The sequence below is a fragment of the Pantherophis guttatus genome, chromosome 8, assembly GCF_059756535.1.
Source record: "Pantherophis guttatus breed Tessera chromosome 8, ASM5975653v1, whole genome shotgun sequence".
Taxonomy (NCBI): Eukaryota; Metazoa; Chordata; class Lepidosauria; order Squamata; family Colubridae; genus Pantherophis; species Pantherophis guttatus.
The window spans coordinates 24390297-24413920 of NC_142070.1; the positions used below are offsets into that span (position 1 = coordinate 24390297).

The 23624-nt window shown below is 35.7% G+C and overlaps 1 protein-coding gene across 1 annotated transcript in view; it reads right to left on the reverse strand.

Annotated features, from left to right (window-relative positions):
* The window catches only part of COL25A1 (collagen type XXV alpha 1 chain), a 112686-nt gene that overhangs the window by 60353 nt on the left and 28709 nt on the right, over window positions 1–23624 (reverse strand). Inside the window, exons 4-8 of the mRNA XM_087875551.1 lie at window positions 10412–10483; window positions 8832–8939; window positions 6264–6299; window positions 4075–4101; window positions 2080–2124 (exon numbers count right to left, since the gene is read on the reverse strand). Coding sequence (XP_087731677.1) covers window positions 2080–2124; window positions 4075–4101; window positions 6264–6299; window positions 8832–8939; window positions 10412–10483 — 288 coding nt within the window. The remainder of the gene's footprint in view (window positions 1–2079; window positions 2125–4074; window positions 4102–6263; window positions 6300–8831; window positions 8940–10411; window positions 10484–23624) is intronic.

Sequence of the window (23624 nt, forward strand, 5' to 3'; positions counted from 1 at the left end):
GCTTGCAGCTATTTCATAACCCAACTAGATAACATTATCAGTGCTGATGAGTGTGGGGCTCCCCCACACTATACAGTAGCTTGTCTTGCCAATGTTGATTGGGCTGTGGTTTTCTTCATGGCAGTTCCTTGATTGGGGTATTATTTTCTGTTTGATTGTTTGCATAATGTTAATCCCTTCACGTGGGTTTTGGCTGCTGGGAGGGATGTGTTATAGTCTTTTTGTTTCCTCCTTAGTCTTTTGTTATCTCTTTTGAATGGTTTGTAAATATGGTATATTTCTATGTATCTGTTGATGGTTAATTTGTTTGAATACTAAGATTCCAGAAATTCTCTAGCATTTTTGGATTGGTTTTTTTCTCTAGCATTTTTGGGTTTGGAGTTTGCCAGTTGAAAGTATGGCTGAGTCTGTCTAGATCAGAATGCATCCCTTCCAGCAGCCTATGCCCAGAATAAGCAAAGAAAATAATAGATTCTTTATCTGCAAGTATTCATTAAGGGAGACATGCATCATGACATTGTGTTACAATATTGCAAAGCAAGTATGCAAAATAGTACTTAAATCATGGTATCATAATGCGCATTTCATTATTTTGGCATCATTCATCATAGTTAAGAACAGTTGAATAAATTCTTATTTCTGAAACATGCCTCTTAGGCAATATGTCCAACATCAGAACACAGCTTTCTAGAAACACCCAGAGTTGATTTATTATAGGGCTAAATCAGTGAAAAGTCTTTGCATGGCAAGAAAGTAGAAGGAACAAAATTTAGGCTACTTTATGTATTTTAATGTAAACTGATGAATATTTTAAAAAAGAAAAGTAGTATCTATGAAGGCAACAGTTTGTGCATTTATTATATAAATTCTACTGTGCCAAATGTTTTTCTTTATGCTAAATTAATCTTTAATAATACAGTTTTATGAGGCCCATGATTCAAAAATCATTTTATCTAAGATGCAAGTTATTAAAATAGCAACCTGATCAGCCAAGAATGTCACACCAGTTGCTGTAAATTCTAATACACATTTTAAGGGATTTATTTAACTATTGTTCTTGGGGATAGATTGTCCTTGTGGAAGTTATAATGACTTAATTTTATTATGGAAATTTAAAAAAACATAAAATTGCTAGAAATACTGGAGGGACATTTTTTTTCTAGTCATTTATAGTGTTGGATTGAAATATTTATCTTGGTTTAGTTAAAGGTTTAACGCAAGTTGCCAGTCAAAGAGCTGTGAGACAACAAAATTTAATGTAAACTGCCAGGTTAAAGAATTGGCACTAAGCCTATATCACTTATTTTCTTGATAAAGGAGAATTATCAAGCACCAAGGACCTCTCATGGAGCTATATTTTAAATGATCTCTAGTTTTGCTTTCTGCCAAATGCATTGATTTCTACTCTCCTCTCATGGCCATCCCCACAGGAGGGATTTAATTTTCTTCATCTTTCTTACTTTGCTCTCTAACCTTACAGTCATCAATAAACCTTCAAACCACAGAACAACACTGTGTTTTCTAATTAATTAATTTCATTTGATTTTATACACATGGAATCAGAGGTGGAAATCAGCCGGTTCAGACTGGTTCGGGCAAACCGGTAGCTCCGACGATCAGCTGACCCAGCCCACCTACCCCCATCCTATCCTGTCCTTTATTTCCTGCTTTCTAGCTCATCTCAATTGCGCGGCACAGCTGATTTCCCCCTCTCTTGCTGTTCTACTTACCGTTGCTGACTTGGAAGGTAAGCAGCTGAGCTTCTAAATGCTCCATTTTCAGCGTGAAGCATTCCACCACTGCATGGAACATTGTGTTGGATTGCAGTCATTCTAATTGTACATTGTTTATTGTCTCTCGTGCCATAGTGTTTTTACAATTTGTATAAACTTTTCTGGCCAAGACAAACTACCTGACCTTCCTTTTTGCTTTTATGTTAGAGAAAATATCTTAATTTCATGGATTTGCAAAAAATAACATTTTAAAATAGCAATCCTATCCTGGGAGTAAGAACCATTGAATTCAGTTAGAGTAATTTCTGAATAGATTAGGATTACATCTAAAACAATAATAATTTACCTGTTGTCCATCTGTTCCTGGGATACCAGGTGCACCAAATGAGCCCTGAATAGAATCATATATCTGAATTTAGCAAAATTATCAAACAGATCATGCAGTTCTTCACTGTAGATATTTATCTTTTGTAAATTGTGGGACTTGATTCATACATTCAGCTTTCAATGGCATTGTTCTTCAAATTAAATATAAAGAATTATTCTTTTTTTATTATTGTTGTGTATTCTGTTTCAGAATTATGAAGCAAAGTTTGTGTGCTAAAAATGAATTCAATATTTAAAAGTTTCTCAAGGTTTTAGAATATATTCCATATTTGATTCTTAAAAGATTACCTAAATGCCCCTAATTTTGAATATAGTTATCATCTACATGTTATCAATATACTCCTTGCCTTTTTTTTAATAAAATACTGAACTCAAACACATATGCCCATTTTAAACAATAATATGAAAGCAAGCTTATTTGATCTCTCCCTGCTACTTATTGAAAGGTTTTGAGGACTAATCTTAAACAAAAAAAACCCCACCTATGAATGCATATTGAAAATTTGGGTCAAATTACCTCAATTTACAATCACAATGACTTACGACCATAATTCCTAGCTTAATTACAATGGCAATTGAACAGCTATAGAGTGTGCACTCCAAAAGTGGACATTACTGCATAATTTTCATTAAGAATTTTCATTATAATTTTTATATGATTACAATTAATATATTAAAATTATACAATATTTTATTATAAATAGAATCTAATACAAACTAAACTTAAAGAAAGAAAAGAGAATAAAAAGAAACAAACCTCATTGATTACATTATGCTATTGTGATAGTAGTTTATGACTTTATTTTGTATCTTTTTAAAAAGAAAATACCACTTTCCAGTTATAAACAGAAGTTTTGCACATTTTATAAGTAACAATTATTTTAGTTTCCTTTCATTCCTTCTTTATGAAATGTTTATGAAATGTCAATATAACATTTTATTTTAAAGAAACAGTGCTCAAAACAATTTGTCTTGAGTTGAGGATAGAGAGAGGGGGGGTTAAGTTGTCAGGCAGCTGCCTCAGAAAATTCATTTGAAATGCTTTTTTTTTATTCCTGCCATATTTGGTACTGGTGCAATGCTACAGTCCATAAATTGTGAATTCACTCTTTCATTGTCAATCCTGATGAATGTAAATAATATTGAAAACATTCACAGGAAGTCAGTTCTCTGGTTACGATAGAAATCAAATTATACTGGCCAGCAATCAAAAATCCATATTTCAACAACACCTAGAATCTTTTTTTTCTTACATCATATGGCAGCAATCTATTCAAAGGCCAAATGAAATTCAAGCTGCATTTCCCACTATGTTTAGAGTTTGGTTTCATTATTTTACCAGTCTTCAGAACATTATAACTCTTTAACTGGTAAATTTAGCAGACAGACTGAAAAAAAACATTGCCCTCATCTCTATAACTAAGCTGTGTTGGTGAGGAGTTGAGATTTTTCTTCTTCCTTTAGGTCAAGGCCTGGGAGCCAGATCTGGCCCTGGAGTGCTTAGAGCTGGCCCATGGGGCCGCCTGGAAAGAGTGAAGAACCGGCTTGTGGTGCGTCTGCCAGCAAAAATGGAGCTCGGGAGGGCTGCTCTGTTTTCGCTGGCAGAGGGTTGCAGGAAGCCATCGCAGGCAAAAAAAGAGCTCGGGAGCCTGTTTTCACCAGCAGCACGCTCGGGCCACCACAGGTGCCTACGACATGAGTGACATTTAGCTGGCCATGCCCACACTGGCCACGCCCACCCCAGCCTCCCAAGGTCAAACATAACCCTGATGCGGCCCTCAATGAAATTGAGTTTTACACCCCTGTTTTAGGTGGTGTATTTTGAGAAAATAGAGCTTACAGACTAAACAGCTGCTATAGTATGTGGGTACCGTAGTGAAAGCTCTTCATGCCAGTAGATTGTACCTTGGCACTAGACAGAAAAATATCTTTCTTATCACTGTGTATACTATACCTTTTGTCCTGGAGGCCCCTGAGGTCCCTAAAAGGGAGAACAATGGAATTAACATAATAATGTAGACAGTTTAAGTTTAAATAACTAATTAAAAGCATGCCCGATTGTGCAACTGTTTATCTTGAGTCAAAATCAATTGACATTTTGTACATTAGGGAAAACATTCTGTAAAAATACAATAGGTATTTTTCTCTTCCTGAATATTAATTATGACTTTTTACCCCCTTTGGTTATCTTCTATATTATACCCATTCTTTGTGTTACTGTGTAGAGAATCACTGTTCAAACAAAAATCAATTTATAAACTTGATTCAACCATTAAAGTGAATAGTTAAAGTGAGGAGGAAAATTTTACCCCTTGATAATCAAATGATAATGGAGGTGATAGAGGTGAAGAAAACGGAACTTTTGTCAATTAAATACAGAATTAGGACCCTGTTGACCTTAGTATTGTATGTAGAATTGAAGGGTTATAGAGAGAAACTTTGCAGTGTTAAGCACTGCTACCAACTATTTCCATCCTCTAGCTGTGAAAAACTGCACATCAGGATGTTGTGATTGCTCTTCAAGCTGAGGAGCCAGATTAAAAATGTGTTAAATAAATAAATAAATAAATAAATAAATAAATAAATAAATAAATAAATCATGTATGAGTTTGGAATACAGTTGGCTTTCCAAAAATAACCTTTTCTCTTATTACAATATTATAACATAATAGTGACATATTTTTCTTTCTTTCTGTTCCCAGAGGGAAATGAATCATATACACTAAAAAAAAGTCTTTCTTCAGCAAAAAGGCTGCCTGCAGCAGTTGCGACTGGATATGCCAACTGTAATTAAAACCACCCTCAGAATGCATTTCACCATTTATTCATACTGACATGTGTTCCTTGCCCTGTGAACTAGAAGCTCAGTGGGTTGAGTCAAACACTAGCTATATTCTAGAAGCTCTCTAGATGGCCATAAAAGAGGTTTGGTACTTCAAGTCATGAAGACTTTGCATTTTATTTATTTATGGTCTATGTATAACTTTCTCTCCTGCCTATTTTTCTATACACTCTTAGAGAGAACAAAGGAATGCAATTTATTAATATATGTGCAAACTGACTTAACTGGTAGCTGAATAATGCTAGTTTTAGCAAGCATGCTGCATGGCTGTCTTGCAGCTTTTGTGGAAGGAACATTTTAAAAGAACGTATGTTAGCATTTTACATCATTTGTTCTTGCATTTCTTGCAATACTGCACATCTTGCAGTATTTTATAATAGTTCTAACAATTTAACATGCTGTTAAGAAATGGTATCCAATGTTACACGAATAGGGACAGTTGTTCTCTGTTTTATAAGTAAGTGCTCTGAGTCTCCTGAAGGAATCAGATTCAGCACTGTGAGAAGTGAGATCTTAAACTTGTTGGATAATCAAACAAAACTCTTTTATTATCAAATTTCAAGTGCCTGTTATTTAAACATCCCTTAATAAACATATGACTGAAAATTCTGCTTTTATGTTGGAAATCAGCAGTTTTTCTCCATTTTTATCAAGTAGCAGAAGAGATAGCCCTTTCATAGAAAAAGGTTAAAAACAATAAAACAGAAGCAGTTCTTGTATGCCTTCCACAATTTAACATCCTCTTGATATGTGTAGGAGATGAGTAGGCTGAGCCCAAGGGCGGGATCAAATGTGTTATCAGTTTGGAATAGCTACATTCCCATAAGAAATCCAAGTCCACCCCCCCACCCACCACCCATGCATTCCATTGCCCTTATTTAGAGCCAATTTGGCTTGATCGTTAGTAGATCAGATTCTGGTATATAAGTTGCATGTAATAAACTTTTAGTGCTTTGTACTCAACTCCTATGCCTGGTTCTTGTGCCTAACAACATGCTAGGCAACAACTCCAATTCCAGGATTCCAGACAGCAGATGAATTCTGGGAGTTGTATTCTAAAATTTCTGGAGGACCCTGATTATAAATGTTTTTTGTATTGTATCGTTAGATTAGTGAGGATGGATATTTGTTATTATTATTACTGTTATTAACAGATTTTTCCATATTTATGTTATTTCATGTTATTGTATGCCATTGTGAAACTACATGATTTGAGAGCAAATATATTTAATGAACAGTGATCATAGTAATAAGAATATAACTTCTGCCAAATAGAAAAATGAAAATATAAACATACTTACCAACAAACCTTGTTCACCTGGTTTTCCAGGTTCTCCCTTAAACACAAAATAATGATATATACAATTAAAAAGAAGACAAATAGACAAAAATGTTACGCAGCATAGGTCCATTAATGGCTATTAACTGTGAGGGCCATGTGGTGCTTTCATGGCAGAAGTGGGCGGTTACTGCACTCATGCCTTCTTTGTATATGTCCTAAACATATACCCAAAGATATTATAGAACATTGGAGTAAATGAATAATCTAATCCAGGATGTACTGAACATCAACTTCATCTTCATTATATAGGAAAAAATGATAATTCATATGACTTTTGGAATATCAGTTATTATAGCTTACTTGAATTTCCTGGAAATTCAAGTGCACCTAGAAATGACACAAATTTTTGATGTTGCAGATTTTATTGAAAAGAGCACAACTATCCTAGTCCTGGGCATGGGAGAATAACCAGGTCTTTGTGGCTCTTTGGAATGGCGCATTTCCAGGGTACTGATAGATGAGATTGTTTAATCAAATTTTTATACTGTTTAATTGGATTTTGCTATGTTCTAATTGCATCCACATTTTTAATGAGGTGTTAAATGATAAAGTAAAATCATCCTGATTGTCTGGCTTCTGTTTTGCTAAATAGCCAATTTTTCATTCAAATGGAAACTAGACATACTATAATTCACCTTACTTTATTTTTATCTTAATTTATTTTATCTTGTCATATTCTATTTTATTTTATCTTGTCATATTCTATTTTATTTTATTTTATCTTATTTTATTTCATTTTGTCTTATCAAATTCTATCTTATTTTATTGTGGTTGACATCCATTATTTCTTGATATGGTCTACTAATCATAAAATTACTTATACTATAAAATTATAATAAAAATATGGTAGGAATGGTTTCCTAGAAGTTCTTTCTCCTAACATAATTCTAGTTAAGTTCATGTATTCCCTTAGAATATTATTCTTACAAAACAGGAGAACAGAATACTATTTCCTAGAAATAATATATTTGGTCCAGTATGCGGCCACGTGGGAGATTATGGGAGCGAGATGGCGCTCCCATGTGACACCTCTCCTGCACGAGCTGCATTGGCTCCCGGTGGTCTTCCGGGTGCGCTTCAATGTGTTGATGACCACCTTTAAAGCGCTCCATGGTTTAGGGCCTGGATATTTACGAGACTGCCTGCTGCCACCAATTGCCTCCCACCAGCCAGTACACTCACACAGAGAGGGCTTCCTCAGGGTGCCTCGGCCAGACAATGTCGGCTGGCGACCCCCAGGGGGACAGCCTTCTCTGTAGTGGCACCTGCCCTCTGGAACGACCTACCCCCAGAGATACGCATGATACCGGGCCTCCAGACTTTTCATCAAGCCCTTAAAACTCACTTATTTCATCTAGTCGGGCTGGCCTGATCCCATCCTTTGGTTTTAATTTGAAATTAATTTTAACTGGGTTGTTTTAAATTGTTGGACTGACATTATTTAATATCTTTTAAACTGTTTTAATTTTTGTATGCTGTGTTTTTGAGCATATGTTTTTGAACAACAAGACCCTGTTGTTCCGCCAGGCCGGGCTATCACCATAACAATTTTAAATTGGGTTTTAAAATTCTGGGGTTTTAAAATTCAGCCGAATTTATTTAATAATTGTAAACTATTTTAACTGATGTTGTTTTGTGTTTTTAATAGGCTGTACACCGCCCTGAGTCCTTCGGGAGAAGGGCGGTATAGAAATAAAATTATTATTATTATTATTATTATTATTATTATTATTATTATTATTATTACTACTACTACTACTACTACTACTACTACTACTACTACTACTACTACTACTTTGGCTGTCCACCGCCCTGAGTCCTGCTGGAGAAGGGCAGTATAAAAATCAAATAAATAAATAAATAAATAAATAAATAAATAAATAAATAAATATTTACTTTAACACTAATTTCCTAGTAAAAGATATTAAAATTCTCAATGTAATTTTTCACAGAAAAAACATTTCCAGATATATCTTAAATATATGAATTTAATATGGAAATTAATTATTATAAATTATATCAATATAATATAAATTTATGAGGTTGCTTCTGGCATACAAGGTTCTGACAATTTTAATTAACTATTATAATCTGTAGAAAATATAACCAGAATAGTTTTTTTTTTAGTTATTTTTCTATGTATGTATGCATCCATAAAGCAACTTATTCATTAACAAAAGAATCCGTTAACTGTGATAAAAAAAAATAGGGAAAAAAAGTAACGATGTTAATATAATAACCTGCCATTATTTAATATATTTTTCTATTATTGTATCACTGTGCTATAATATTTTTTGCTGGATAAAAAAAAATAATATCAAAATTCAATTTCTTCCTTTTTCAACAAAAGGTTATTAACACAAAGGGGTTTGTAAAAAAAAGTCTTCATCATCTCTGCTAAGTCCAATACTTGCTTTTCAGATAGATATTCAGAAATAAAATAAGTCAGTTAATCCCCTGTCTATCTACAACTCTGATGTTAATGTATGATGCATATGCTGTGTAATATCTATGAAGACTGACTCACCGGCACCCCAGGCACTCCTCGTGGGCCATCTTTGCCAGTATCTCCAGGAGGGCCTCTTGGTCCTGGGGGCCCAGGGGGTCCAGGAGGTCCAGCTTGCCCTTGATCACCCTGAACACCCACCAATAAGACCAATGTTAATATATTCAAACAATCCAGTATATCAACAACAACAAAAAAGAATGTTCAAAAAGTCATGCATACAAAAAAAGGTCAAAATACAATAATTGACTGACAAGTCAGTCTATGTGCATAACTAACTTCTCATATTTATCACATACTGGACAACCTGTGACATGCTGAGTCATCATTTCAAGGATATTACCTTACCTAAACAGAGAAACAGAGGGATCATCAGTCGATGCAGGAGTAGGGATGATTTTTGATTTTCTGTTGGCTTCTCCGTTGACTTTCCTTGTAGGAAGCTGGCAAGGAGCATTGAACCCTCTCTCTCTCTCTCCCTCCCTCCCTCCCTCCCTCCCTCCCTTCCTTTCTTCCAGCTCCCTCCCTTCCTCCCATATTTTTTTAATAGCAAAAAACTGGTTACTTCTCAGAGAAGACAAGGAATTGGATTTAGGCCTGCAATTCCTAAACAATTTATTGGCATTAATCACTTTATGCATAATCACTTTATGCTGATGGCTACTCTTTTTTAGGCAAGAACATGGCTTCAGTTATCCTTTTTAAAATTTCTGTTGGATTATGACTGTCTGTTCTTTGTGGCCTCTGAAGCGATTTTACAAACTGTATCAGTCATCTTGATTAGAAAGTGACAAAATGCACACACATAATAAGGCAATGCCTTCTTAAACCATAAGTAAGCACCCTTTTAACATGCAAGTAATAACCCAACAGAGAATGTTCATGAAAAAATATTCTCCATTTGTACATGACACAAACTAGAATGATCTTGTGAAAGTTCTGCATTTGAAGAATACACGAGAAGATTATTTCAGATTTACTGCTCCCTAATTTGACACATACTATACATTTCTGCAGGGGGAAAAACATTTCTTTGGATGTTGTATTAAAGGTTGAGCAATTAGATGGGGGCTTTTATGATAGGTTACAAAATTAGTGCATGAGATTCAGCAAGTGAGCACTGATTGACATCTAAGGGGCTAGTGAAATAGTATGACTTTTTGCTGAAATATGAACATCTTTTTTTCAAGCTTTAAATCAAACAGTTAAATATTTATTTAATATATTTTTTAAGCAGCCTTTTCATAAATACAATTAAGAACAACAACTTGATGTATATAAGTCTATCCACTTCACAATGCATCATGTTGAGTAATTAACTGTTAAATTAACAATTACTCTTCCTTCAACAATATTGTTTTATTCAATTACCAATAAAAAATGAAAAACTCTCACAAGACAATTGATAAAATTAATTAGCACTATACAGTGAAACACCATGAGTTTTATTTGGTTGCTGTTGTTGTTTTTTTTAAAAAAAACCAAACCTCCATTTCATTAATAGTAATACAGTTCCAAAAAAAGCTTCATCAATACTTATAACCCAGCAATCAGCTGCAAGCGAGAGAATGGAAAAAGTTCAGAGAGAGATGAAGCACTACCTTAATGAGGCGGCGTTTAATGAGCTGCTGATCAGCTGAAAGAAACCCATGATTGATTTTAGGAAACACCATCTGATCAGGCAGGGGAGGTCAAAGGTTGAAGTGCAGAGATGAAAGAGTTGAAGAACAGACATCAGAAGGCACCAAAGAAGAAATAGAAAGATATACATTAGACTTGTCATAGCAAATATAACTTCCAACTGGTGCTTCTGCCTTTGGAAGAATCTATGCTTTGTTTTAGAATTATTGCAAAGATGCACAAGGTGAGAGGCAGAGCCTCCACGGTGTTGTCCTGTTATGAGATAAGTGGTAACACAAACTTGCTCTCAAAACACCTAGTTGGACTTCAATTTTAAAATATTTCTTCAGCATCCAGAAGATCAAAAGGGAATGTTTTTATTTCACATCATGAGCAAAGATTCCAAGAGACAAAGCACTAGTTCAGACTCAGTCAGACTTTCCAAATAGCATAGGATGCCAGGAGCAACAGGACCTTTAAATACTGGAGGCATAAGAATTGCCTTCTGGTCCCCAGGTAGCTAAAATGATAATTAATGTTTAAAGAATGCAAGGGCGTGTCACTGTAACACCACCAAGAAATGGTGGTGAATATGATTAGTAGGGTTTTATACGTTTTTAAAAATCGTTTTGGTTCCTTTATAAGTAGAGTGTTTCTGTTTTGACCATTAAAATTATTTACATATAAGTTTGGGTTTTATCAATGCAGCTCTGACTGATCCCTCTGCAATGCAACAACATTGAAGAAATAAGGGATCATAAGGGATGATCAGGTGGGCTAAGCAGCTTCTGAAAGCAAATTCATTATCCGTGACATCTTTATGCTGATATGGAAAGACTGGCTGGCTGATGCGTAGTGGCCACAAACCTTGACGGTGAGGATCTGATTACTGTGAAGGGCGGCAACTGTGGGGAAGCCTGGCAGACCCTAGGAACATACACACACACAGTACCAAAATAACACGACACAAAACGTCACACACAGAATGGCAATTTAACAACAGACACAAAATTAGGTTTATGATCAGATTTGTTATAGATGGTGGCATCTTATATATGTTATTTTCTTTTGAACAAATACGGAGGGCTGCCAGGATTAAACAGGTCACAAGAAATATAAACTATTAAAGGTAAGTATTTGAATATCAGTGTCTTATTTATTATCCTTTATGGAACTAGGCCACCTTTTTCAGAATATTATATTGTGGATTTAGTAATGTTAAATTATATATACAAGTGAACAACAACTCGGAAATGATGTATCTTTTAAAGTTGAATTGGGTTTTTTTGTTACCATGCAACACAAAGCACGTAAAGTATCAGTGACACACAAACATACACATTACGTACATTAAATTGAACATTTTACTTTAAAGAGTTAAAGGTGTATCTTTCATATTAATCAGAATTAAAAATTTTAATATCCTTACAAACTAAGAGAATATTATCAGATGCAAGAGAAGATATTGGATTGGATTACATTGGATTTCTTCCAACTTTCCAGTAACGTTTTTGAAGATATTGGGGAAGGATAAATAGATTTTAAAAAGGGATAAATAATCACACTTATTTGTTGAGTATACTTTTTTTTTTAAACAAACCATCTAACCATTCATGAGAAAAACAAACAAATAAATGTACATACAGTACATTTACAGACAAATCCCATGCATATCAGTGTGGAAATAATTCCTACGAAATGTATGAATTTAACACCCAAGTATAGCAGTTTTAAAAAGTATTAGTCCTTCCAAATACATTGTGGTACTTTCAAATGATTAGGAATTTGTTTTCAGTTTGGATGGCTTCTACTATACCTTCTATCTATCTGTATATTATGGAATAGAAATTTAAACAGACACTTGTAGAATCATAGAACGCAACAAATTTTCTAGAATTACTCCAAATATTTGCCAAATGCAGGACTCGACTATTAGAGGATTCCTGACAGATGGCAATCCTGCCTCTACTGAAATACAACTAGCAAAGGAAAATCCACCACTTTCTGAAGCAGACTATAGCAACATTAAACAGCTTTTAGCATTAGGATTTTTAGTTTCTAATATCCAAATAACATCGACTTTCTTAAAAAATAAACCCATTCTTATTTTCCCGATTGCTACTTCCTTGTTAACTGCTTAAATTAGTTTAAGTTCCCGTTATGATCAGGCTGATACCTGCCCAATATCATTTGTTTTTATTTTAGCAGGATGTCCATTGTTCTTTCATCCTTTGTTTTACTACTGATCTTTTTTTTTAAAAAAGAACTTTTTGTTAATGTTCTGCATATTCTTCTCTTCTGCATATTCCATTTCTTATACATGTCCTTTTTAAAACATAGCTCAGTTGAAAGCTCCTTATCATCCTCAGTAATTTTCTAAATTTCTCATTTTTCCTCATGGGAATTATATGATTTTTTTCTTTCAATATATTATTTCTGAGAAGTTCTTAGCTTTACTGCATTCTCTTTGACCTCTGGGTTTCAGTCCATGGGATTTCATCTAGCAACTTCTTTGCTGAAATTGTCAGTCCTGAACTCAACTTATGTGTCAATGCTTCAATTTCTCTTTCTGTATTATTCTGAATCTCAAGATCATACGGTCATTGTTCCCAAGGCTTTCATTTTTCCTACTTCAACAAGCTTCTTGTCCTAGGATGATGTCTAAAAGAGCCAATCCCCTTCTCTGCTTTCAAACTTCTGAAAAATTAAACATTCAACACTGAGATGTTTGGGGATCTTGCAGTTTTGATCAAGTTGGTTTTAAAGCAGACAGTTGAGTACTTATAAGTCTTCCAGTCTACAGTACATCTTTCCTTCCTGAAAGTTCTGTAATCTGGTCCAGGAAGACATTATCTTCTGTCTCGGTTAGGCATGATGTATAGTATGCCCTCACAATGAAATGTTTCTTTTTTGTCCTTCTTTACATTCCTATTCATCATGTTCAAACTCCTGTATTTTAAACAATATGTATTCTTTATTCACATCACTCCTATTTTTTACAGTCTTTTCTTATGAATAAGTTACATTCTTCAGTCCTATCATTCCATTCATGTGTTGCCTCAATAGCACAACTTTATCAAGCAGATAGTAAACTTCACTTTCATGTTTATGAGTTGCCAGGAACCTCTGGTTAATTTTTTTTTTTATTAAAAAGTTTTATCAGGTATTACAACAATTTTTCCCTCCTCCCCCTCCTTCCCTCCTCCACCCATCCCCCCTCTCCCTCCAACTCCCCTCCCCCCACCCACCCATCCCGGACTTCCCAGAGCAAATACAGGGTATAACATTTAACAAACATAAACTAAAATATGCTAGCTTTCTGTAGGCTCCAAATTCCCTCTTTGGAGTCAGTCAAAGAAGACTCTCACAACTGATCTAATGTATATATGCTGAGTCACTAGATTTTAGCTGCATGGGAAAATAATTTACAAACACAATCTCTATATAAGTAATATAATAAATAGAGTTGAATATCATGCTGATAAACAATTAAAGAGTATTGAATACTTGGCTATAAACACTAAATTAACAATTGTTTTCCCTTTACATTTCCTGATAGTTGAAAAATCCACATGAGAAAACTTAAATATGTACATTTTCCTTCTACTTTTCCTTCATAATACACCTACTTTGCTTATCTTACCTCTGCTCCACTTTCTCCTGGTCTATTGAGCAGCTGAAGCTAATATAGAAGACTTTCAGTTCTGTTGCAGCTTTCCTATATTATTGTGAATAATTGCAGCTGCAGTATAAAACTCTTAGCAGTGAAGACTGATCACTGGACTTTCATGGATAGGAAAAGTTGTTTACATTACTAGTGAGGGCAAAACATTCAGGTTCAGGAGTAATTCTTTTATTCCCTGGCTTATGCTGTGAGCTGCCATGGAGAACACTGAAAGTGAAGCCAATTTTTGCCTGAAATCCAGCCTGAAGGTTGGAGAAGATGCATGTTTACAGACAGCCGCAGTTCTAGTGTCTGATCCTGATCCAATTCCATACCCTTTTAATCTCCAAAGAAAGCCATTACCTCCATACTGAGATCAAAGAGTTGAATCGTGTAGCAATATCAGGATCTACAGCCAAGCTTTCTGGAAGTAATTTGTGCACTGTAGCTCAAGATGTGGAGACATTAATGAGTCTGGAAAAGACCTTAAAAGGCTGCTTCAAAAACCAAATAATTACTGGAGACAATTTTGGTAATATTCCCTCTTACATTCTGTGGCTGGAACCAATAATTTTGCCTTGCTTACTTGATTTTCACCTATACCTTCATCATGTTTTTTTTATTTGATACAGGGTTCTATTTCTTATTCTTGGCCTAAAGATGAAGTAAGTATAGACCACTGTTCTGCTTAATGATTTTTATGGAGAGATCTGTATAGTTTTGTCATCAGGTGTCTATTGTCCTTTGGGTATCTTCTGTGAGTTTGGAGAAAATACTTATGATTCCATTTTTTTCTATATTTGATTGAGCATTGGCATCAGGAAATGAACTTTATACCAAAGCACCAGGTGAGGAAAGCATCTATCCTTATAGTCTGGTTATAATACATACAATCACTGTTTAATTCAATACCCCACTTCAATATCATTACTGATTAAAGTTCAGAAAATGTTATTTTTATTCACTTGTTTTCATATTTATATATTGCCTACTTAAATAACCCTAGTACACAGCTGCTTGTGCAAATATTTCAGGATCTTTTTTTCTTCCCTGGCAGGAGCGATGAAGTTTTTGTTTATCCTTGACTTAGCTATACAAACATACATATTACTGCAAAGATTCATGAAACAAAACTAGAATTGCCACCTGCTGTCCATTTGCACTTCATGTATTCATTGCCAGCTGCTACTATTTCACATCTAATCACTCTAACTGTTAACTAAAATGATCCTGACAGTTTATAGGTTGGTTTCCCCATCCTATACTTCAAGGTCCAATTAATCTCTGCTTATTATTCTACCTGATTCAAGATTGTTTTGCATCGTTCTTTATAGGGTCTCAAAGACTCACAAAAGGAACTTCTCTATATTAAATATTTTTATTGCAATTTCTGCTTCCTCAATAAGCTAAATTTAAACAATGACACAACTCGGAAGCTGACAAAACAAAAGGGTATTCTTCACAATGTTTTCATTCATTCAAATCATAGTTTTATTTTAATAGACAAACTTTGCAAACATATGAGTTTGTAGTTAATAAATATTGCGTAGTAATATTCCCTGTAAAAACTTTCCAAATATGTTTCCCTCTCAAATTTAACCTTAAACACATTTGCATCAGGGGTGGTTCTACTTACCTTTACTACTGGTTCGCAGCGGGGCCGCGCATGTGTGCGCTCGCTTCGCTCGTGTGCTCTTCTGCGCATGCGCATAAGTGTTTTGATGACATCGGGATCAGTGGGCGGAGCTCCCGTCGGTTTTACTATCGGTTCTATAGAACCGGTGCGAACCGGGGGCAACCCATCACTGATTTGCATCCATTGCCCCGATAATCTCTATTTCACACACATATTTATAATCTGATTATTAATTTTGGAAAATGGAACTTCTTCACTTAAATAATTGAGACTAGTATTAAACTGAATCAGACAAAGCATTCAGGTCTTCTAAGATATGTATAAACAATACTTTCTGAATCCTTCTAATACTTTTTTATACTTTCCATTATTGCATATAGCAAATATTTTAATAATTATATTAATTTTATAAATTTGTTACTTTCCAACATCTACTAACCGATTTACCAAAGAATTTAAAAAGTGACCTATTTTGGAATAAGGTGCATCCAAAAATTCACATTTTTGTGAATTCAGATAAGCTAGTAGTTATGTCCTGATGTTTTGCCATTCAGATGGTTTTTCCTCTCATTTCATTGAGTAACTATATGTTACAATTTTTGTTTAAAAATAGTATATTTATGTACTATTATTCCTAACAGGCTTGCTTTTATTCAACTACTCTGCCTGCAGAAACATTTACATTACTGAAGAAAATAATTTTAATTCAGAGTGAAGGCAGTGCCTTTTAGTAAATAATAGCCTACTCTTCATTTGTCCTCAGTTATGACATTGTTAAATGTCATATTGTTATATTGTTAAAATATATTTACAATCTCGTTATACGTTGTTATAGAAAATAATCTTTCAAACCTTCAGTGTGACAGTCATGCTATAGATTATTGATAGATGTGAATCTTATGTCAGTTATATAAATGAAAAGGGACTTAAAATTTTAGTAGTAGTTCTGTCTCAAGCTCTCTGAATTCTGGGGTTTGTTCAGTTTTTGTTTACATTTCTTCTAAGCATTTCCTGAATATCAGAGGATGCCTCTATTGTCATACTGAGGGATAACTTAACCAGACATTTTAAGTAGTTTGCACTGGAATTAGATCTGAAATGGCCAGCTGACTCTATGATCTGCAGAAGTTTCTTTAGCACAGAAATATAATGGAGAAGAGGTGTTTTTGAAAAGATAAATCTTCTCCGTTTGTGTAAATAAAGTTTAAATTCCATGAACTTCATTAGTTTATAGTAGCATTCTTTTAGGTAGATTGAATTTTGGAATGATATTGGTATTTTCACCATTAGAAATTGGAAACGTACACATTTGGTATCACCTGAAAATCTTATACCACCCACACACAGACATTTTTTTAATGCTTTTGTTGACAATCACTGCTCAACTTCACCTATCTCAACCATTAATTGTTTGAGTTATTATGCTGCTTGACAATAAACTCAGACCCTTTGGCAGATAATTCACAGTAATTTTAATCTGATTTTTTTGAATCTCATCTTTCCAGTCAAATCCAGCGACATTATTCTCTGAAATGATGTTGTATTAAAGAAGAAATGGCATAGCACATAAATAATCTGTGTGGTACAAAGCACATTCTCAGAGTTCAGTTATCATCAGAGATGTTGTTTAATAGTCTAATCCAATATAAGATTATTGGCATTGCAACTTCAGTCCATCCACAAAAAAAGGCCCAGGTCTATAATGAAAATGAATGTGACATTAATCTCAACCTATTACTAAGAGGTCTATAGCATTGTTTGCTTCTTTTTTTTACTACTGCACAATTTATGTATTAGAGCTAATATAAAAGACAAACAGAATAATAAGAATCTTAATCTGAATTTTCTATAGCAAAACAATGTGTTCAATCACCAAGATTAAGACAGGTGAAGACAATAAAGGAAAATTCTGAATGCCTTCACTTTCTGGAACTTAAAAACGCCAGATGAAGACATCTGAAATATGCTTTTAGTTGCATGCAGACCCAACTAATTAAAAAAATATTTAGAAAACACCATGTGAAGAAAATAATTTTATGAGCTGTACCTAGACCACAAAACTAATCAAGAATCAACAGCTGGGTGATGATTGTGAAGCTTAATAAACAATAAATCTTCTATGTGTTAGGAATGAATGAATCATTTACAGAAAGAAGATAGAAAATAGATTAGCATATTCAATTAGAGCCATTTCATGCACACTCAACTTCTTTTTTCATTAATTACTGTTCTAGTTGGACTATAAATCATGAATGATCCTCCCGTGGCAATGTTCTTTAAGTAGAAGTTACTCTGCAATCTTCAAAGGCCTGCTCAGGGTTTTTTCTCCATAGTTTCAAGTAAGCAAAAGTGAAAACTTGGTTTAAAATTCTTTTCTCCTTAGAAAAAGTACTGGAATTATCTTCAGACATAAGCATTAAAAAAAATAGGTTAACAAAAAACTGTAATATATTAAATCTCATTCCTGTATAAGGTTGTATTGTGATAATTTCAAAGTCATTTTCCAATATGAGGACAAGAGATGAACTACTACTAATTTTAAAACAAGAGAAATTATCTATGGATTATGAAATAATAGAGGGGAAAGCATAATTGCATATTTTAATTATATTGTTTTTATTTGTTTCCTAGTATGATTTGGTAGCTTATTACCGTGTTTCCCCGAAAATAAGACCCTGTCTTATATTTTTTTGAACCTTGAAATAAGCGCTTGGCCTTATTGCTATGCATTGAAAAGCCTGATTGGGCTTATTATCAGGGGATGTCTTATTTTGGGGGAAACAGGGTAGTAACCTTGACTATCACTAAGTGTTGTATCTTTTTATTCTTGATGAATGTATTTTATTCTCCTTATGTACACTGAGAGCATATACACCAAAGACAAATTCCTTGGGTGTCCAATCACACTTGGCCAATAAAGAATTCTATTCTATTCTATTCTATTCTATTCTATTCTATTCTATTCTATTCTATTCTATTCTATTCTATTCTATAATTTAGTCCTCCATATATTCATCTAGTACATTTAGAAAAATGAATGAAAGATTAAAATAGGGAAGTTAATGACAACCCTTTTTCTAGTTGTTGTTAGAACTGAAAACTTCAATGAGCCTGTTTCTAGTTATTTTTAATGTACACAGAAGCGAGTACTTTAGATTTCAATCTATCTACTAAAATTATAAATATGCTGTAATAATTTGTTCGTTTCTATTATAGTGGTCAAGATCCAAAAAAGATAGAAGAGATTTTTTTACCTACATTGCTTCATGTAAGCGTATACTAAAGCTAGAGTAAGAAATGAAACCACTGAAAGAGGTAAGTATTTCTTTGATGTGCACATTGGGAAAAAATCTCTAGGAAAGGCATTGTTGTGCATTTTTCTTTTTACACTGACGAGATGCTTCTATGAGTGGCTGACTGCTAGAGTTTTGGATTCTTGCCCATCAAATCAAGAGGCACACTTCCAATTAAGATATGAAAATTAGATTGCTAGATTATTAAAACCTTTAGTACCTACCATGCAACATTTTATAGCTAAAATAAAGACACACTTTAACAGCCTAATGGTAAAACATACTTCCTAAAACACATTGGTAGAGATATCCAGCTGTCGATTCTCTGCAGAAATATATCCAGCATTTGTCAACAGTATTGCTACAGGAGGAATTTTTAATCATTCTTTGCTCTGCAGCTCCATGCTTCCAAAATTTGCTTCTGAATCTGAACAATGTGGAGGGTAGCATGAAGACCACACACATTATTTCATTCACTGATGGCTTTTCATCTCCTCAGAACCTTAACTGGGGCTTTGAAATCCAATTGCATCATAACTTTCCATTTAATTAAATTAAATTAAATTAAATTGTGGAGCCTGTCTTCCACTGAAGTAAAAATCAAAATCAAGGTTTCTCTTTAAAAAAAGAGACTGTGCAAAACTATAGATTTAAAAACAAAGTGGTGTTTAGAAGTGTGTGAAAACATAAACTTATCCCTTTCTCTTCCACTTTTTATACCAAAGACATTTTTTCCTGAAGCTCATGGTAGCCATGCTATCCTGAGAAGGGATCAGAAATAATTTTAACCTGTCCATTTAAGAACTTCAATGTGCGTACAACAATGCAGAAGAAGGTTTTTCTCAGTATGACAATCCTTTCCTTTCCTTAAATGTTCTTAGTGTACACTTTAGGACTTCTGAGCTAGGCAACTGCAGCTTGCCATATCCTGGCAATCAATAAGAAATAAGAAAGGTTGGTGGCATATAAATAATCCGTTTGGTTGTTGAGTTCTGCATGCCAATTGAGAAACAATTGAAGGTTTCACAGACTGGAAGGGCTAAACAGAGGACTTTGCATTAGATATCTGCCATAACATGTATGGCATGGATCCAGGCTATCTCAGGAATCATCTTACCCCAATACAGGAGTGGGCTGCTGGGGGTTCATAGGGGTTCGGGAGAACCTCTAGCTAAGATTCTGTGCAGTTCGGAGAACCCCCAAATTCCACTCCTGCCTGCCCCCGCCCCTCCCAGGAGTTCCCATGTGGCCCGTTTTGGATGCGGGTAAATGCAAGGCATCATGGAGGCTTGGGGGGAGGCAAAAATGGGCCTAGGCCTCTAGAGCCTGGGGAGGCCGTTTTCGCCCTCTCGGAGGCTCAAGGAAAGCCTCTGGAGCCAGGGAAGGGCAGAAATGCCCCCCCCTGCCATGGTGCAGGAGGCCGACTAGGCCACGCCAACCATGGCCATGCCCGCCCACCCACCCAGCAACTGGGCAAAGAACCCCTTGCTAAAATTTTTGAAGCCCACCCCGCCCCAATAGAATCAGTCTGCCCCCACCAATGCTGGCAGAGAGGGCATGCTCTGTCAACCAAGGAATTTTGATGGGCAGGGTCCTTCTCTACAGTGGTGAGATCTGCACCAACCCTCCTGACCTTCCGTAAGAGCCTGAAGTCCTGGCCCTGCCAGTGGGCTTGGGACTCCAACAGGAGGAATATCACTCTGGAGGTGGTTAGTAGATTGAGGAAAAAAAACCCTCCTTCCCTCATGGTCTTTGTGCTCCTTTCTCCCCCTTTGTAATCTTTTAATAACATTTTTTTTAGCGTAACTATGATTACTGATATTACTAAGGGTTTTTTTAAATGTTTCTGTTTTTAATGTTTGTAAACTTCTCAGAGTTGCTTCTGGATGAGATGAACAGCACATAAATTCAACAAATCAATCAATCACCAGCCTTGCAGAAGACTCCTTTCAGTTTTCTCCATTGTACAGCTTGTTCTATTGTACAAACTCTAAAAAGAAAAAGCTGGGAGGGATTTAATAATAGGTCAAATAAGGCGATGTGATCATTTTGGTGTTAGAAGCAAGATCTTGTTTTGCTTTGCGACGTGACTTTGGGATTAATTAATTCAAAGTAGATGACCTGTTCAAAAGTTTTGCATAGGCCTACTCTCGTCATCCTTGTAATGGGACATTGGATGGGAAGTCTAATTATTTCTATATCAGTTACAATACATCGTATATTATCTTATCTATACAACATTAATGAAGGATTTATACCACTATTAAATCCTACCCAGAGGTTCAATCTGCAGAAGAAGCTGGGCATAGGTGACTGAACCTCTCCTGCCAATGCATGGGCATTGGATCATTATGTCAGCGTTCCAAGTAACGCATCCACTAAAATCAGAACTCCGAACTTGCTTCAGAGCTGATGTCTTAGTTCAGGTGTCAGCAACCTGTGGCTCCGGAGCCGCATACGGCTCTTTGGGCCCTATGCTGTAACTCCCTGCCAGGTGATCCCATCACTGGCTGTCCCTGCCCCTCACCCTCCTGTCCCAGTTACTCCTCGCCTGGCCTGAGAAGGTAAGGGCGATGGTGGGGGATGGAGAAGTGGCCAGGGCAGAGACAGAGAGAGGGGAAGAGAGAGGGAGGAGGGAGGGAGGGAGATATATATATATCTCAAAAGGGTTTTGTGGTTCCTGGTGTTTTTTAACAATGGTTCTATGCCCTAATGACCTGCTGGGTAGGCGTAGCTAGGGGTGGTGGTCATGTGACTGGTGGAAGTGAGTGACGTCGAGTTGGCCACTCCTACCCAGGTTTTGTGGCTCCCGTTGTTTTCTTTCTGTGGGAAATGGGTCCAAATGGCTCTTTGGGTGTTTAAGGTTACAGACCCCTGCCTTAGTTGGATCAAGGCATTCTTGCTTGTTTTTAAGGAAATTAAAAATGTTACATATTTTAGACTTCATATGACCTAAAATCTTGGATATGAAAATCTGATGTGAACAACCTGAATGATCACGTCTCTTCCATCCCACCTGAATACCATTGTATGTGTTTTTAAATTCAGAATTGGAGAGTACACAGAAAAAGCCCTCTGGCACCATCCAGTATCAAGACTCAACCTAGTATTATTCAAACATTTTGAAAAAGTATGTACATCAAGGGCTAACAATCCACAGGTGTAGGTTTCATCCAGAGGTAAGTATATTAAATAACAATGCTCTGAATAAGACAGGAAGCAACTTTCTGGAATGTTACAATTTGATTCAAAGCCAACAAAGTTTGCTTCTACTCCCTGGATCACCACGCCTTATAAAAGTACAAAACAACTATAATGACCTTTTGAATTGTTCTCTACTCATTACCCTGAATAACAGATATCTTAGCAGTAGCTTTTTCCATTATTGTTTCCTAGCTACATGCACAGCAAGAATCTGGCTCAACATCTCTGTACCTGGGAGAAAAGTTGGAAGGAGAGAAAAAGCAATTAGGATAACTATCCTTATATTCAGGTGTAGCCCAGCATAGTTACCAGATTTCTTTTGAACTACTATATGGAACAAACTTAACAAGCTGTAGATTCGCAGATAGGCTTACTCATTATTGGTTCTCTCAGCTGTGTAAACAAATATATACTAAACGGCAAACACGTTTGGAATCCCACATGAAAAGCATACAGCTCAGAGAAAATTACACAAATAATGAACAATTTGGCAGACGAGGGTTCTCCAACCTCCAGATATGTTGAACTAACCAGGCAGCTATGCAGGAGTTTAAAGAGTATATGTTTAAATGGTTGGTAGTAAACTGAGTTTGCAATTAGGTTGCAGTCGTTCCCTGCAAGGACTGTTTAGAAACCTGGCCTAAGGACGTAATTAGAGGCAGTATGCTGCTAAGAAATAAATACTGAACATGTTCTATGGCATCTTTCAATGTTTGTTTAAGACTTGCTGTGAGGCTATCCGAAAAATTTAAAACACCAGCATTCAGAGCCCAACACTTTGTACAAGAGTTATCCAAAATGGATGTCAATGCTGTGTGGGCCTGTTGGAGTGTTGAAGTTGGGATAGCTAATAAATAATCTTGAGGTTGGTTCTTGTGACTACATATTTTGCAAAAAGCTCCACTCAAATAGAAAAAAGTTTTCATAGAGGGGAAAAAAGTGTTTTACTGGCTCTGCTGCTGTTTAGGCATTCATTTTGGTCTCCTATCACCACACCAGGCTGTGTGAAGAGACCAGACTGCTGTAGCAAGATGACAAAAGTAACTTGAGCAGGGCTAGGCAGGATCTAGAACTGGCCCTGTTGTCAAGACTGAAGTTTACCAAGAGTTGCTGATGACTGCAGGTTCTCATTCTTTCATTTTCTCCTTTCTGGTGTCACATTAGGGGTGAAATCCAGCAGGTTCTGACAAGTTCTGGAGAACCGGTAGCAGAAATTTTGAGTAGTTCGGAGAACTGGCAAATACCACCTCTGGCTGTTCCCAGAGTGGGGTGGAAATGGAGTTTTTGCAATATCCTTCCCCCCGGAGTGGGATGGGAATGAAGATTTTGCAGTATCCTTTCCCTGGAGTGGGGTGGAAATGGAGATTTTGCAGCATCCTTCCCCTGCTACACCCACC